Raw genomic sequence first — 18,771 nt, forward strand, 5'->3', positions numbered from 1 at the left:
AGAAAAAGTGGAGAAATACCAACAGGACCTGCCACTTTCTTGGCATCAAGACTATTCATCTTCTGACATCCTTTTAATGGAAGGCCATAGGAAGCATTGATTCAACGAAACATTGAATACTGGGAATGGTAGGCATATTATTCTACCATTTGGACAAGAAATAAGTTTACTACGCTTAGCCTGTTCAAAATCTAGTGTGGATTAATTAATAACTACTTTGCCGAGTGGTCAGGGGCGGGAGTTGTTTGTTGTTTGTTTGTTATTTGGTTTTTAGGAGCATTAGCAACTAAGGCCATATTGCTCCAAGGGGCGGGAGTGCAGTAGCACACGCTCTTTGAGTAGACCGGGGTTCAAGACCCTGATTGCTGAATACGGTTGATCTGCCAACCCGCACTAGACCAGCGCGGCAGATTATGGTCCATTTCCCTCAGCATGAATTGTTGAGGAGGCTTCCATCCTGCAGTGGGTTGATAATGGCTGCACTTTTTTTTTTTTTTTTTTTTTTACAATTGTTGCAAGCTGTGGTGTACGTTAGGCAGTAAATGAAGAATATCCATGATAAAAAAGCTCCGCTGGAGAAGAGAAGAGACCATCACCAAGTTGTGATCTGAGGTGCCTAGAGGACCACTCTCATCCACCATGTATTTGGAATGGTTCTTTGTGAGAAAAATATAAAAAGTGTTGGTTGTGTGGTTAGGATTGTCGAGTTATTGCAAAAGCCTCAGCATCTTGGCCAGCTGGATCAGTGTGAATAGAAAACTGAAACCAGCTGGAATCATGAACATTAAAATCACCACGGAAATTACCTAACTGTTAGGAAAGTTAGATTACAGAAAATCAAGTTTCAAAGAAAAGAAGTCAAAGAGTTCCAAGTGATTAGTGAAGTTGAGAGAACAATAAAGGCAACAGATGAAACTGACAGAATGGGTCAGAGAGAGATTTTAAGCCAGAGGAGATTCCAAATTACTAAGTCTCTGAGGGAATATCAGAGCAAACATATGCACAAGTACCACCTTCGAAGCAAAAAAAAAAACCCAGTGAATTAGGACAATTGAGATATGCAGTGGTTTAATCAACCAATAATTGGGGTTCTGTTAGAAAAGATAAGTGGGGCTTGGCACAGTGTAAATGGAAATGGACATCGCCAAGATTGGAACTGAGACTACGTATATTTGCAAAATGAATGAGGAAGTGTATCAAACACAGCTGCAATCTTTTTGCAGATATGTTTGTTCCTAGTTTAATTAAAAAACAATTTTTAATGCAATGTTAATATGCATTTCTTTAATATGATTTAATTCATGATGTGTTACAAAGAATATGTAATTAATCATCAGACTATGTATGCAATTAATTCCTCATTCTTGCAATTATCACAAACCTCTTTACAAAAGACCATGATCCACAAAGTAAAAATTTATGCATTGGAAGCATTGAATTTGAGATGTAAGGATATGGCCTTACCATATCCCTACATCTCAAATGTCAGTATCAAATATCTTAAGATTTCTCTTTTTGCATAAAACAGCTAATAACAATGATCATGAAAAGCTGATGAAGCCTTTTAGTTACTCTATTAAACAGCAGCTATATTAAAAGGAGAATAACTGGTCACAAATATTGTCCTTTTTTGGATATAATACGGATATAATATTTTTTGGATAGACGTGCGGAAATTTGCCTTTAGCCAGCGGGTGGTTGGTTAGTGGAACAGACTTCCATCCCTTGTCGTGGAAGTTGATAGCCTAAATAAGTTTAAGGCTCAGCTGGACAGGTATTTTGAACGAACAGAAAGGTGAAGTGGAAGTGGTTATTTTTTATTTATTTATTTATTTATTTTATTATTTTTTTTTTGGCTGATGCTGCATAAGCTTGCTTTCTTGCATCAAATGCCTCTACTAATGCTAATACAGCTTTCGCTGCACTGTATTAAAATAAAATAAAAAAAGACAATCTGCATACTTTCTAAAGGAATCTAGAAAAATTCCACTGAGTTTTGGATTGCGATAGTAAACATAGAGCAGCCTATTAATTAACTTTGTGATTGGTTAATAGGCTTACTACTTCTGACTTTAAAAAGTACTTCTCTTTTGAGGTTAGAACTAATATGTGCACTGTGCTCTTAGAACACAGTGCACATATTTTCTGGAGTAAGAGGACTTTATTGTATATCTAATATTAAACTAAGTGAAGATGTACTTTCCTAATAGTTTCAATCAATATAACTGCAATAAGAGAGAAAAAAAAATTGTCAAATTCTCACCTCTCCATAACACGTAACCTGCTGGTGTCGTTTAGTAACCGGAGCCAATTCTTTATGACTGTGAAGATTTCTACTAGTCCTATTGAAATTTAAAATCAGTTCTGTTAGTAACTTTTTATATATGAATCATTTATTATAAATGAAATTGTATTATAAGCCTGCAAAACAATATAACTTCTTTGTAAATCAGCTTAAAAATTAAATCTTAAAAAAAACAACAGAATATTTAAGTGATAGAAAAACAATGGAATATTTATGTGACATAAAAACAACACTTAAAAAAAATATGGCAGTTCATATTTCAAACAGAAATCATTTTTAAGTTTATCATTGTGTTTGATGTCATATTACATTTCATTTATTAATTTAAATGAAATATGTGTATATGTATTATACCTAACATACTGTTGTGAACATATCCTCAAAATATAAGTACCAAGAGGAAAGTAATGATCAAAGATATAAAAGAGAAGCTATAGAACCACCAAAAAGAAAAATTTAAGGCAAAGGGAAGCTGGATGCTTTAATATCAAAATTAAGAAAAAGAAAATAGTTTGAGATTTATTTTTCACATCAAAAAATCCTAAAGTGTTTAGAAAGGGTTTTCTGCCTCTGTTAGAAAGAAAACCAAATATCCTCTTCTTTAATCCAGTGATAGAATCCCATATAAGAATTCAAAAATGTCACTACTCAATTTGGTAAATGGGACTGTTTAAGACAAAATATAAACTGATATCTCAACTGACAAATAAACCAATTTCTCTCACATGAAAGTGTTTTCTCCAACTTATTAAAGATATAAAAATTAAAATAGTAATTGAATCCAAATAACTGCATCAATGTTAAAAATACCAAGATAAATAACACAGAGCAATGGCTAATAACTCAGAAGGAATATACCAAGTATATTATCTCAACAGAATTCCATTGTGGAAGTAGGCGCAACCGTTGTTCACTATCATCTCAAAGAATAAGTGGCAAATCGGCAGGATCTCACCTTGCATTTTGTAGCCATTCTTTAATCTTATTCAAGGAAAATAGTAACACATGGCTCAAAATCTTTTGATTATATTCTGTATTGATGGACTGAATAATGTAATGCTTTTTATCTTAAATGCAGTCTCTAGAACAATTTCATAAACTTTTTGAGTAAATATGGTATGCATATGGATAATACCCCATATTTGTATTTATTACTTATAGTAAGTAATCATTTTAATGCTTTGTATACTTACACTAAATGTTCTAGCCTTACTAAATCACCACTGTGAACTAATTCAACTGGTTCTTTTTCATTGGTAGGGTTAGGCTGTGTATCGAATCGTTTTATCATCCATTTATTATTATCATCTTTGTGAGAATATGCTGTCACCTGAAACAATTAAGAATTACTATTCTTCAAGAGCACTCAATATAAACAACTGAAAACATTTAAAATATAAAAGTAAATTTTTACATTAACATATTGAATTTACATTAAAATATAAAAGTAAATTTTTACATTAACATATTGACAATCATATTTAGAAAAGCAAGATCATATAGAGATTCAGTTTTTTTGTTATAAGAATTTTAATTGAGAAAAGAAGAGAACTTAATTTAGATATACACATATCAATTAGCTGTTTATGCAGATTTAATAGTCAATACAAAATATGGTATATTTGAAGAATAAAAAATGATTTGATTCCAGATTATTCTCAAAAAATTTAATAATCAATATGTAGATGACCAAATGAGGAGCTATATCACAAGAGGACTTTCCAAAGTCAATTTCAGATTGAAACAATACTGCAAAAACAGTTTGACAGTGATAAAAGGAATTCTTAAAGGGGATGATCACATTAGCAGTAAACAACAAAATAAATATACTTTTTTTTATATATACTCCTAGGTGGTTTATAAGGTCAGAGGGAAAATAAATAAGTTTAGCAGTTGGGATTTATACTATTATATATATAGTTGAACTGGACACCCATGAAAAAAATTCACAACATATACAGTCTACAATGATAATCAGCTTCTTTGCACTGAATGAATCTTTACAATAATATAGTAGCTTTTCCACATTTGGAGAGGTATGGATTCAAATCCATCTGAGACTGGAAGAGTTTAAAAAAAAAAAAAAAAAAGCCTACTGGAACTATAGTTAGCCAATCTCAGCCAGAGAGGAACAGAACAATGAGTTAGTCCAGATTTTTCAGCTTGCATGATGTACATACCAGCTGGCAAAAACACTTATACAAATGTAACAAACCACACGAACTGATTCATCATGGCCAAAACAATCCACAACCAAATAAACATATGCAGAAAACTTAGCTTATTATACAACAATAAGATATAAATTTTAAAAATGTTGTAAAGTGTTTTGTTGTTTAAAAAAAGTATAAAAAAAAACATGGAATATGAAGTGAAGATGTGAAATTTATAAGTAAAACCATGATATTCAAAGCTGAATGAAAAACAGAAAAATTGGCATGTGAAGAAAGAAGAGACTCACTGGACTTAAATTTCTATAGATTCCAATTTTTAGGAAATACATGAAGGTTGCTCTTAAAGCTGGAGGTGGATGGACATGAATGAAGAAGAAATAAGTTAGGTTATTATCTTTGGCACTGAATTGTGAATAGAGCAGCTGACTGCCATATGTGCTCCTATTAGTTTAGAAGAAAGTGGTGGAATTATAAATGCAAAATGAGAGAGGCACCAGTAATTAATCAGATCTCTCCTCTAAATGGAACTATATTTAGAGGATTTCAGAGACACAAGCCAAAATGTGGTAAGAGTATTCTACAGTAGAGTGGATTTTGGATTTTAATTTTACAAGTAGCAAGTAATTATCCTTGAGAAAAACTTGGACTCTTTTTTCTTTCCAAGGAAAACAACCATTTAATGTTTCACAAAAAAAAATTAGATAATAAAGTTATTCTAAGTAGGATAATTGGATCCTATCTAGAGATCTGAATATTATCAAAAGTGAGCAGAACTAAAAATATAAATTCTTCTTTGTGAGAAGTAAGAATTTAGTTTCACTAGCACTAAGATTAACAAAAATATAACAAATACATATTATATTTAAGGAGAATATCGATTTCTACTGATATCCAGCACTTAAAAAAGATGGGTATTTAAAAAGGCAGTCAGTGAAAGAAGACCTTTGATATATAGAAGAACCAGAGCCTTTGTCTGAAATTTTTCAGGATAAATTGCCATTCATGCACTGAATGAACAGTGGTTAGAGAGAAAACTAGCTGAGATATCAAAATATTTGCATGCAGTATTCTGACAAATGAACCTTTTTTTGCTGCTTAAGCAAAAAAAAAAAAATAATTCAAAGATTATTTTCAATTTCTTTTTTTTGGGGGGGGGGGATTTATCTAAAATTATTGCTAAATGCATGAGAAAAAGAGAGATTGAAAATGTTATTAACTTCTTTTTGAATGGAGAAGCTTTTGACACTCTTCTTTCCATATCCTGGCATATGGGGGAAAAAAAAAAAAAAAAAAAAAAAAAGAGGGGGAAGAGGCAAATCACCAGATTATTCTAAAAGGTTAAGGAACAGTTTCTAAAGATTACATATAGAAGCTTAAATTAACACAAATTTCAAAACACCGTGAAATAAAAAAAAAAAAATTTTTTTTTTTAAATGGATAAAAATGAAATATGATTAAATATCATGCACCTAAATTAAGCTATTATCTTGCTTATTAAATTATGTTATTCCCTCACTGAGAAAACAACATTTATCAACCTACTTGTTGCTGCCTTGCTCCAACTCCTTCTGGGTAAAGATGCCAGTGAGAATGAAGATAACCACCTCCTGTTCGATGATTTTTTAAAGTTATCACAGCTCCATAAGCTACATCTAAAGAATGAACAAAATAATAATAGTTTAACTAAGTGGAAAATTTACTTTTCTTTATGTGGGTTCTGGACCTCTTATCTGGCATCTAGAAATCTGTATTTTTGAATTGGCAGATGAATGACTGAGTAGATTCCCAGATAACTGCTTTACTTGAATGACACATAGCTCTCCTCAGTTCAAGTTTACTCTTTTGTGTATGCACTTGTTTCTCCATGATTACTTTAGTTATTTACTCCTTGAGATATATATATATATATATATACAGGTGACTTAACGCTGATCATTCGTTCCGGAAAAACAGAGCGCTAAGTAAATCCGCGCTAAGGTAGCACCGCTTTTCCATAAGGTAACATGTATTTGTGAGTTGCGGTCAGTGCCATAGGATATTTCCTAATCACTAATAAACGGTAGTGAAAAGATGCACAAATGTTGGTCAAAATATTTAATATTCAAAAATTTGTACATATAAAATATTCTGCATTACATACGTATATAATTATGTGGTAACTACTTACGTATCAAAAGTAAACTTAAAATTCCAATTAAAATAATGAATTTAATTAATTGATTTAATTTAATTGATGAATTTAATCTGAAAAATAAATTTTCTGCTTATACTCTGGGACGACCAAACGGTTAGAGGAGTTTACAATATACACAGAATACAAGAAACAGCACCGTATTCAGCAGTCACGGGCTTGAACCCCGGTCACTCAAGGCACATGTACTTATGCACCCACGCGCCTGACCACTAGGCTACGGCGGCCTCTTTATGTGTGGATTTTCAGTTGAACTTTGGCCCTCTACCAAATAAACCAAAAGGGGTATTAATTTTAAATCCCCTGCAGCGTTACCACCCAACAATAAAGTCAACTGATCCTTCGCCGCTTTGAAATCTGGCATGTTTTTTTCTTCTTTCAATATGAAACTTCTTTTAGGCATTCGTTTCCACAAAAGTCCTGCTTCATCTGTGTTAAAAACTTGTTGAGAAGTATAACACATAATATTCCTCTTCAATAATTTTAACAAGTTCTTTTTTGAAAGTTTCGGCTCCTTGATCTGCACTAGCGGCTTCTCCCTGGATTTTAAATCTATTCTACCAGCCCTTACCAGTTTTAAATGGTTCCACATTTTTTTTTTTTTAGGCGAGTTTTCTTCAGATCATCATATTGGCTAATCTCTTTCTCTCTCTCTCTCTCTCTTTTTTTTTTTTTTTTTTTAATATTTAACTTAACTGAATTCTGCATTGGAATATTATCTTCAATAAAATTAAAGTCTTTCCATTTCAATCATAATAATAGCCGGCCTAGTCCTAGTTGCTTACAGTGGAACAGCTATCTTTTCCGCTGCTAAAATTAATTCTTTATTTTTTTATAATTGTTCTTACAGTTAAAGTTGCAAGTCCTAAATTATGGCACATATCCGTTTGTCGTTGATCGGAATCGATTCGCTTCAAAACGTCTAATTTAATTTTCAAATTCAGTCTTTTTATTACATTTATAGTCTTCGTACTGCGCCCAGACATTGTTGCTTTTTCATTCCTATCGGTCATTATTAACTCTTCGAAAATGTAACTGCGTTGGTTGCATTAATTATGATACAATGTTCAAGTAAACTGTCCGTTACGCACGATGTCTAATACTGTACTGAGTGATGACTAGACTTCGGATAAATGCATATAACGCAAATATTACAAGCAATATACTTGATCATTTTTTAAAATGTTGATCTCAGAACTACGTAACAAGTCACTGTACTGCAATTAAATTAGCATGCGAGAAAATTTCACCAAGCGTGGGAAAATTTCGCAAATCAGCGTGGAAAACATTTTAATGCTATTTTGCTATTCATTGTAAAGCTATCGACTCCATCAAATGAAACGATTTCGTTAAATATGCCAAAAATGCAATCTGTAAAAGAGCGTTATAGTGATCTATGACGACAGCGTTATAGTCAGATAAGGGTTATAATATAAGAACAACGTTATAGCGAATCAGCATAAAGTAAACCGCATTATAACGGGGGCCTGCTGTATATATATATATATACAGGCAACCCCCTTTTAACACGGTACTTCTACAACACGGTTTGGCTCTAACACAAATGATAAATTGTGGCAATCCTCGCACAACACAGTACTTATATAACATGGAATTAATTCTTTATTTTTTTTTATATGAGGTTTTTATTTATTTTTTTATATGAGGTTTACTGAAATTCTCACGGTAACATGGTTTCACTCTAACACTGTTAGAGTAAAACCATGTTACCGTGAGAATTTCAGTAAACCTCATATAACAGAGTATTTTTGAGCAATAGAATGTCTTTTGTGCAGGGAAACCCTGCTATTATGTTGAATGTAATTTTTCAACATTTCCACCCTAGTTTTCAAAGTTTTATTACTGTTGGATAGAGCACCAGGCCATCCAAAAGATTTAAATCATTCAAATATTGAAGTTATATTCCTACCACCACAGTTGTACTAGGTTAATACAACTTTCATTCAACCATAAAATCAAGGCATTATATCCACCTTTAAAACTCATTACATCAGAAAATCGTTACAATGGATTTTGGAAAAAAATTGATTCCAAATCTATAGAAATAATGGAGACATGGAAACATTTCTCAATTGTGGACTGTATCCAAATATGGTCTATATCAGTAGGAGGGGAAAGTTTTGATGATATGACTATTAAAACCCTCGTGGGTAGCACAGCTGATAGAATCGCCCGCCACTCCACTCAAGACCTGAGTTTGAATCTCGATGATGGGAGGAATTTTTTTGGGTCTTTTTCACGTCTGGTCAGCTGGCTGAGTTATTCGGGCTCGGGTAGCATGGTTTTTCCCCCTCAAAAATTCGGGTTTTTTGTCCATCAAAACAGAAAATCGACCTCAGGACACATGCAATTTATAGACAATAAACACAGAGTAGTTTAGTCAGAGTAGTTTTGCTTTAGTCACCAATGTGCCTAAAAAAATAAAAAAAGATATGATTACTGATGGCCTTCAAGAATTACTGGTAGAAAAAGAGGCTGGCAAACGGATTTGGTGGAAATGGCATCAGAGGTAAACCAACCAAATCAATTCAGAAAATGATAGCGCAGATGAAAATTCTAAACTTCCAAATTTTACACTAAAAAGCATATAGGAAGGCATAAAGTTAGCTGAGCAATTAGTATCTTATTTTTTGAATGCAGATTCTTGAATTAAAGGAGCCCAAAGTTCAAAAGGGAGCTTCAAAAATGCTTAGTTCCATACGATGAAATTCACAAAGATTTATCAAACAAAAGCAAACAAACCGGATTACTGATTTTTTAAAGAGAGCAGAAGATACATGAAATCCAGAATGGTGTATTTTTGTTAGTTTTGTTACCATTCTGTTAAAGAAATAGTGTATTTTTGTTAGCTTTTGGAACGTAACCCCCATTTTTGTACTTTTGCTTAGTCCCGTATAACACGGTTTCGCACAACACGACATTTTATAGGAACCTAACTACCATGTTATACGAGGGTTACTTGTGCACACACACACACACACACACACACACAGGTGTTCAAAGATAGTGCATCACACTTTAAAATTGTAATTGTTGTCCGAATAATGTAAGTATATGGCAATATTTCTTACAGATTGCCTCAGATAAAATTGACACATGTAGGCAATGATGTAATATTGCATAAACTATTACTTTCAGCTGTATAAGCACGCTCTGCAAGAGTTGCAGTCATTCCTTGCTTGTGTCAGGATGGCGAGTTACGTGCAGTTGACGCCATGAAGAAAGAGTGCTATTGTTGCTTTATGTGAGGAAGGATGTTCTTCCCATCATATTGCTTATATGAATGTCTTGTAATCAGTCAATAGTGAATAGATTTCTTTCCAAACTCAAGAATACTGGTTGTGCTGATAGGAAAAAGCAACCAGATGCAAATGAGTCTCTATGCCCAAACAGGACCGTGTTTTGAAGTGCTTATGCCTTAGAAACAGTAAAGCTTCTTCATCCGAGCTGAAAAGAGAATGGGAAGAACATGCAGGAGTGGTAGCAAGTGCAGTAACAGTCAGAAGACGACTCTTCAAAAATAATATTATCTTTAATAATATGTCTTTCAAGATGACTCTGCTCCTTGTCATTGGGCAAAAAGTGTAAGTAGGCACTTCTGTAGTTACTTTAGCTTCATTTCTGCATTAGAGGTTCAACAGTAATGTGTTTACATTTGTTACAGATTAAAAAATGGTTGGAAGAACGGTTCATTACAACTCTTAGCTGGCCAGGAAACAGCCTGGACATGAAGCATTGTGTGGAATCTGCAGTTACCAGAAAGAAACCAAAGACCCTTCATAAACTTCAGGAAGCCATAATTCTTGTTTGGAACCACAAACTATCAGCTGATTATCTTCAGAAATTGAACTTGTCAATGCCTCAATGGTGTGCTGCTGTCATCAGGGCCAGAGGCAGTTCAACTAAATATTAGTTTGCACCTGGTGAACTTTTAATTTTGTTTTCCATTTAAAAGGATAAACTGAAGTAAATTGAGGGCTTCTGATAACATTTCAGCCATAATTGTCATGTTTATCAAAACTGTCGTAGGTTGCAAATGCTCATTTTGGAATATTTTGAGAGCACCTGTCAAATATTACTTAGTTTTGCCTTAACTATTAATATATATCTTTTGTTTATATTTCTATTTGTGATGCTAGTCATTATGAAAAATGGTTAGAAATGCGAAATTTCCTAGGTGATGTACTTTCTTTGAATACCAGTGTATATATAAAATATAATACCAGTGAGTTAAAACCAGGAGAAAGAGTGGAAAAATAAAAATAATTTGGATATAACAAATGCACCAGAGTGCACAAAGCAGCAGCAAATGATGCAGATGTATATATACATATAAATGTGAAGCTGGAAGTGTAAGTTACACAAAAGACGAGAGGAAAAAGATAACAGAAATATGAGAAAATGAATACTAAATTTAAGACTAAAATGTATGTATTTTTCCTGGTTTTAACCCTCTGGTATTATATTTTCTCAAATGGGATTTGAATGCAACTTTTTCAAAATGAGTGATAAGTGGTGAAACTACTATACTTTTACAAAAGACAATGACTTAACAAGTAATAAAAATTATTTAGTGCTTTGATTTTTATACTTTATCTTGTATTTTAAGTATGTGGTAATTATGTAAAATCAAAGTTAAGTATGTACTTAATTTTAAGTAAATATGCATAAGACTAGAAATCCAACTCGGCTCAGTTTAGGCCCCAAGATACCTGGATAAGAGGCCCAGTACTGTCACAATTTAGAGAACTTGTTCTCACATACAGTTAACTTATACTCAAAGTTTAAGCATCAAATACTAAAAGAAAATCTTAATTCTCACAAAAGCAAATTTTCATCTTGTCAAGTTAACACAAAATATCATATTAAAATGATATTGAAGATTAAATCAAATTAAGTAATTCAATCAGCTGTATATTTTCTGTCACAAAATCTCTGTTTATTGGTATTACACATGCCTGAACTTAGAAGTATTGAAAGTTTTTTTTGTTTTTTTGGTTTTTTTTTAACCAGTTCTCCTGTGCAAAATTTGTTTCCTGATTAAATTTTGTGGTGTTTTGATCTATTAGTCTTTTAAATCAACATAAAATATAGTTTTTATCATTCTAATATACATTAATATGTTTTCAAAGTGGCAATCAGATTTTCCATTAGTTACTAGAAAGTGTTTTTCTTCTTAACAGGTGACATGAGATACATGGATGGCAATAATGAACTTTTCTTTCTATGTTGAAGGATTACTTTTGCTCTGAAAATATTAAACTTGTGGATCACCTTGCATTTGTGGTGATTCAAAATCAAAATATAATCAACAATACTGGCATGACTTTCATATAAATAATTCTATAAGTGAAAAAAACAATTAACATCTATATATATAATTTTAATAAAGTGTAAAAATAAAAGAAAATAAAAAGTATGCCAGTAGCGTGACAAACCAAAGAGTGAAGATGAATTTAACCCATAAAATGAAGAATAGGGTACTGTTGGAGAAACAACAACAGTAAAGACAGTATGCTACTCCAACTGGATCTAGATAAGTTGGGCAAATGGGCTGAAAAGTGGCAACTGAAGTTTAACATTGACAAATGCAAAGTACTGCATATGGGTAGCAATAACCAAAGAGAAACGTACAAACTGTGTGGTACTACACTCAGGAAAGTGGAAAGTGAAAAAGACCTGGGAGTAATTGTGCAGTCACCCCTGGAGGTAATTGTGAAGTAAAATATGAAGTTCGCTGAGTAGTGCAGACAGGCTGCCAGGGCAGATCATGGAGTTTTGTCAATGATAAATAGGAATTTTGCTAGCAGGAACAGGGAGGTGATTATCCCATTATACAAGGCAATGGTCAGGCCTCACCTAGAGTACTGTGTACAGGTCTGGAGGCCTCATTTTAGGAAGGATGTAAAGTTGCTAGAACGAATAGAAAGAAGGGCAACAGGATTGGTGAGGGAAACGAAGGGGTGCTCTTATCAAGAAAGACTTAAATTCTGCAAATTGGAGTGCCTAGAGAGTAGGCACCTGCGAGGTGATCTGATTGAGGTGTATAAGGCCTTGAATGGGTTGAGCAAGCTGAATGCTGATGGGATTCTTTCTCAGATTAAGAACCTCAGGGGACACAGTTTCAAATTGAGGAAAGATAGTTGTAGAATAGATGTGCAGAAATTTGCCTTTAACCAGCAGGTAGTTGATTGGTGGAACAGACTTCCATCTTTTGTTGTGGAAGTTGGTAGCCAAAATAAATTTAAGGCTGAGCTGGACAGGCATTTGGAACGAATGGAGGGGTAGTAAATGGGAGGGTTTTTTTTTTTTTTTTTTGACTGATGCTGCATAAGCTTTCTTTCTTGAATCATATTCCTCTACTAATGCTAACATTATTAAATAATTTAGAAAATAGAGTCCAAATTAAAGGAAATTTAACAGTCCCCCCCGTGCCGTTAAATTTCATAATTCACATAATTCGGAAACAAATGAACTATTCGTTTCCGAATTATGTGAAATATCACTATATGTAAATATACTGCCAACAATACAGACATAAGTAAAAATAAAACGAGAAATAGTAGAACATACCATAATATCGAATCAAATAGAAAAGACTGACCATTATGCCCCATCTCATCAGTGGACCACGAGGCCATAATAGTCAGGGAACCACTGCATTTCGAGCGCTAAACAAATCTATCCCACAACAGAATGATAAATGGCGCCTCCGTAGCCAGGTGGGAAGGAGCAGCAGTGCATAGCACACACTTCTTGATTAGACCGGGGTTCGAACCCGTCACCACCAAATACGGAGGAATGCTGAAAGGTCAGGGAATGACCACCGCATATCCCGGAGCAATATGGCCTTAGTTGCTAATGCTCCTAAAAACCAAATAACTAACTAACAGAATGATACTAAGATCAAACTGCCGATGCAATAGATGAGCATAACGGTGGTCAAGCACAAAGATGTGCATGCCAATGCAATAGATGTGCATAACGGCAGAATCCATATGCAGTGTTGAAATTATAGGACAGAAAAAGTTATACTCACATGGAAACAACCACACTACTGAACAGACAAAGCAACCACTAAACTGGGCTATAGAAGGCAGCTCAGACGCAGCGTCAGGAATTCATCACACTACTACCATGTAAATATAATTCAAATTAAATCCAAATGAATCGAATATTAGACAGTGAAAATAAGTGCAAAATTAAATATATATATATATATATTTTTTTTCTTACCTCTAGGCATGCTTGCATTATATAAAGAATTGCCTTCTAGTTGAGACTGGAAAGCAGAACTAAAGAAACCATCTCCTGTGCCGCTAAAATGAAAAAGGAACTGTTTTAAGTTCAGCATCTATTGAACAAATTAATAATAAATAAATAATAATAATTCAACATGAAGCGTAACGTGACACACTAATTAAATTTTAATATGCATTTTAAAATAAAAACAAATAAAAATTTACTATTTATACTGTGGAATCAAAAGTGATTAAAATAAAAAAAGATGAAAGACATTAAAAATAAACACAGAGATAAAATGATATAAAATAATTGTAGAACTTGAGACCGTGGTCTTTTTCCTCTGTATCACTAATTTTAAATGTGTTATCCATTTGATTTAGCTGAAAAGCAGTGAAATCATGCCTTTCCTGTAAGAGTAGCCTTTTGCTTCCCCCACCAAATTTGTTGGTCTCCTCTGCACCCATTCATGAATATCTCTTGGGAGAAATCCACATCCCTCCTAAAATGAGGCTTCCAGACATGTATACAGTACTCAAGATGTGGCCTTACCATTGCCTTATACAATAAGATAATCACCTCCTTATCCCTGCTGTCAAAATTCATGTACATCACTGACAAAGCCGAGCAAGCTGTGTTAGCAGCCTATCTGCTCTACTCAGAGAACTTCATATCTGACTGCACAATTACCCCTAGGTTTTTTTCATTTTCCTCTACCCTGAGTGTAATACTACATAGTTGGTACATTACTCTGCTACCCATATGCAGTACTTTGCATTTATCAATGTCAAACTTCAATTTCTACTTCTCAGCCCATTTGTCTAGATCTTATTGCAGTGGTATACCCTGATTACTGGGACTACTGCCAACCTTCACGTCATTTGTAAATGTACACATTACACCTGATATGTCTTCATCAATATCATTAAAAATACGTTTTTTGTGACCAGAGTCTGGAAAAGCTAAAGAAACATAAAAAATTTTCCTTTCTGCCCTTTTGCAGGTCAGTAGCCAATATTTATGGATGTTTCCTGCCGACTAAACTGTATACCCCTGTAAAAGGGCAAATAGAAAAGAGAGTTTTTATGTTTCTGGCTAAAGGCAAACTTCCGCACATCTATCCTACAATTGTCTTTCCTCAATTTGAATTTATGCCCTCTCAGGTGATTATTCTGCAAAAGAGGAAGAATACCATCAGCATTTAGCAAGCTCAAACCATTCAAGGCTTTATACACCTCAATCAGATCACTTCGCAGATGCCTAGTCTCCACACACTATAATTTGCAAAACTTAAGCCTTTCTTTGTAAGAGCAACCCCTTGTTCCATTCACTAATCTTGTTGCCCTTCTCTGTACTCATTCGAACAGCTCTAAATCCTTCTTAAAATGAGGCCTCCAGATTTGTATACAGTACTCAAGGAGTGACCTGACCATTGCTTTTATACAAGGGGATAATCACCTCCTTATCCCTGCTAGAAATATTCCTGTATATCATTGACAAGATGCCATCAGCTACTCTTGCAGACCGTCTGCACTGCTCAGAAAACTTCATATCTGCCTGCACAATTACCCCCAGTTCCTTTTCACTCCCTACCACTGTCAGTGTAATACCACACACCTATTACGCAGTACTTTACATTTGTCAATGTTAAACTTTAGTTGCCACCTCTCAGCCCATCTGCTAGACTTCTCCAGATCCTGTTGCAGCAGTGTACTGTCATTAACAACCCTGCCAACATTCATATCTTCTGCAAACTTGGACATTAAGCCTGATATACCATCATCAATATCATTAATGAATACAGTAAACAACAATAGACACAACACTGAACCCTGAGGGACTCCAATAATAACATTAATCCACAAAGAACAGTGTCTGTTGATTACCACTCTCTGTCTTCTACACTCAACCATCCCTTTATCCATAGCAGCAATTTACCTCCAATGCCACCATGCTCCAATTTGTTCAGTAGTCTTCCATGTACAACAGTATCAAAAGCCTTTCTAAGATCCAAATATATGATATCAAAGTTATTCCCTGCATTCAGTTCTTTTGTGACCACATCATAGTATTCAATCAAATTGGTCAGGCAAGACTTCCCTTTAACAAACCCATGCTGTGTCCGAGCTATAACTGAAGTCTCATCTAAATAATCCTGCAATGCTTCTTTAACCAGTGCCTCCATTAATTTCCATGGAACAGAAGTTAAGCTAACAGGTCTGTAATTACCTGTGTCTCCCTTTGATCCTTCTTTGTGGATTGTGGTCACATTTGCACATTTCCAGTCCATGGGAATGGACTGGAAATGTGCAAATGTGCAAATTCCTTGCAGCTCTCATAATTATGGCTAAGGGTTTGCTTACTTCTTTTGCTGCCTCCTTTAATATAACTGGATAGATTCCATCCACCCCCAGGTGCCTTTCTTGTGTTTATGTTCAACAATTCTGCTGAAACAATTAGTTTGTTAGCTACCTGATCCTGCTCAGGTAGCTAACAAACTAAATGAATATTTTGCATCGACATTCACACATGAGGAGTTATTTAGCGAGGGGAAAGCCAGAGGTGTATTCAACTCTACCAGTAAGCTAGAGAATCTTGTAATAACTGAGAGTAAAGTGGAGGAGAAATTGTTGAAGATAAACACAAGAAAGGCACCCCGGGGTGGATGGGATCTATCCAGTTATATTAAAGGAGGCAGCAGAGGAAGTAAGCAAACACTTAGCCATAATTATGAGAGCTTCCTTGGACTCAGGGGAGGTACCCACCGACTGGAGATGTGCAAATGTGACCCCAATTCACAAAGGAGGATCAAAGGCTGACAAGTAATTATAGACCTGTGAGTTTAACTTCTGTTCCAGGAAAATTAATGGAGGCACTAGTTAAAGAAGCACTGCAGGATCATTTAGACAAGACTTCAGTTATAGCTCGGACACAGCATGGTTTTGTTAAGGGGAAGTCTTGCCTGATCAATTTGATTGGATACTATGATGCAGTCACAAAGGAACTGGATGCAGGGAATAACTTTGATATTATATACTTGGATCTTAGAAAGGCTTTTGATACTGTTGCACATGGGAGACTGCACAACAAATTGGAGCAGTGTGACATTGGAGGCAAATTGCTGCTGTGGATAAAGGGGTGGCTGAGGGAGAGAAGACAGAGAGTGGTAATCAATGGACACTGCTCGTCGTGGACTAATGTTATTAGTGGAGTCCCTCAGGGCTCAGTGTTGGGTCCATTATTGTTTTCTGTATTCATAAATGATATTGATGATGGTATATCAAGCTTAATGTCGAAGTTTGCAGACGATACAAAGGTAGGCAGGGTTGTCAAGGACACTACTGACACTATGCTGCTGCAACAGGATCTGGAAAGGTTGAGCAGATGGGCTGAGAGGTGGCAAATGAAGTTTAACATTGACAAATGTAAAGTACTACACATGGAAAACAGCAACTCCAGAGCAACATATCAACTCTGTGGTACTACACTGACAATGGTAGAGAATGAAAGGGACCTGGGGGTGGTTGTACAGGCAGATATGAAGTTCTCTGAGCAGTGCAGACGGGCTGCAAGAGTAGCTCATGGTGTATTGTCAATGATGCAATGTCCAAAACTTGCATCCTAAGTCCCCACTCAAAGTCATGGTGGAATGACTTCCTGACCAAGGCCTTTAGGGAAAAACAGGCAGCCCATGCCTCTTTCAAGAAGTCGCCTTCACAAGAGTCATACACCAAATTTTCCAAAGCAAGGATGGATTTCCAGAAGAGGAAACAATTTTCTATTGACAATTTCATGAATGGCCGGCTATCCAGGGGAAAACATGTGTGGTCCACTAGTCATACTTGCACCCCTCTATCTTTTGATGTCCAGGAATGGTGTGAGCATGTGCTCCGTATTAAGCGAGATCACTGTGAGTCCGAAGCATATCCTTGGAATGAAGCGTTTAACATTTCTTCACCTACTAGTAATACAGAAATTTCCGAAGAACAACTAATAAAAATAATAAATTCTCTACCTGACAAGTCCACCATAGGAATTGACACAGTACCTCTTTTTAGTCTAAAAATTGCTTCTTATTTCATCAGCAAAGAGCTCACTCAACTCTACAACAAAGTTCTCAAATTTGCACAGGTACCTTCAAGCTGGTTATCATACAGAGTCGTGGCAGTTCCGAAAAAGCCTCATGCGAAAAGACCGGCTGACTTCAGGCCAATATCAATTGCCTCTCCCTTCCTGAAATGCCTCGAGAAGTGCATCTATAATGATGTAGCACTCGCAATCTTTGCGCATAGGCCAGAACATACCCATTATGCCATGCCTAATAGATCTACTGTAACCTGCCTACAGTCATTATCACAGAAAATACTTCAGGCCTGGAATGACAACGAAGATCTTCACACCATTTTTCTGGACATGAAAGCTGCTCTCGACTCAGTCCAGATAACACCCCTTCTTGCCTTACTTGAAAGATTCTACGGGATATCCGGATATATGCTCGAGATCCTTAATAATTTGCTATCTAGGAGAATGCTTCACTTCAAAGGTGATGGCATTACAGTCACTAAAAGCGTCGAAATCGGGATCCCACAAGGTGGTTGTCTCTCAGCCTTGTTATTTGCAGCAATATTCGTTCCACTAATGGATCAAATTCCAGCCTTCCTATCGTATGCTGATGATATTGTTTGCTACTTGCCATGCAAACGCCATGTTGGTGATGCACAAGAAAGACAAACCGCCTGTGAATCTGTAAACAGCTACCTAAATACATTCTATAAGTATGCTAAATTTTTTGGCCTGTCAGTCAATCCAGAGAAGTCAAACTATCTCATCTTTACGCC

The 18,771-nt window shown here is 35.1% G+C and overlaps 1 protein-coding gene across 1 annotated transcript in view; it reads right to left on the reverse strand.

The window, feature by feature from the left end:
- Window positions 1-18,771, reverse strand: part of tw (Protein O-mannosyl-transferase 2) — a 169,624-nt gene that overhangs the window by 82,707 nt on the left and 68,146 nt on the right. The window contains exons 9-12 of the mRNA XM_090376720.1: window positions 13,928-14,010; window positions 6,022-6,131; window positions 3,499-3,635; window positions 2,264-2,342 (exon numbers count right to left, since the gene is read on the reverse strand). Coding sequence (XP_090232846.1) covers window positions 2,264-2,342; window positions 3,499-3,635; window positions 6,022-6,131; window positions 13,928-14,010 — 409 coding nt within the window. The remainder of the gene's footprint in view (window positions 1-2,263; window positions 2,343-3,498; window positions 3,636-6,021; window positions 6,132-13,927; window positions 14,011-18,771) is intronic.

This window comes from Mastigoproctus giganteus, chromosome 6 (assembly GCF_048544385.1).
Source record: "Mastigoproctus giganteus isolate SK-2022 chromosome 6, ASM4854438v1, whole genome shotgun sequence".
NCBI lineage: Eukaryota > Metazoa > Arthropoda > Arachnida > Uropygi > Thelyphonidae > Mastigoproctus > Mastigoproctus giganteus.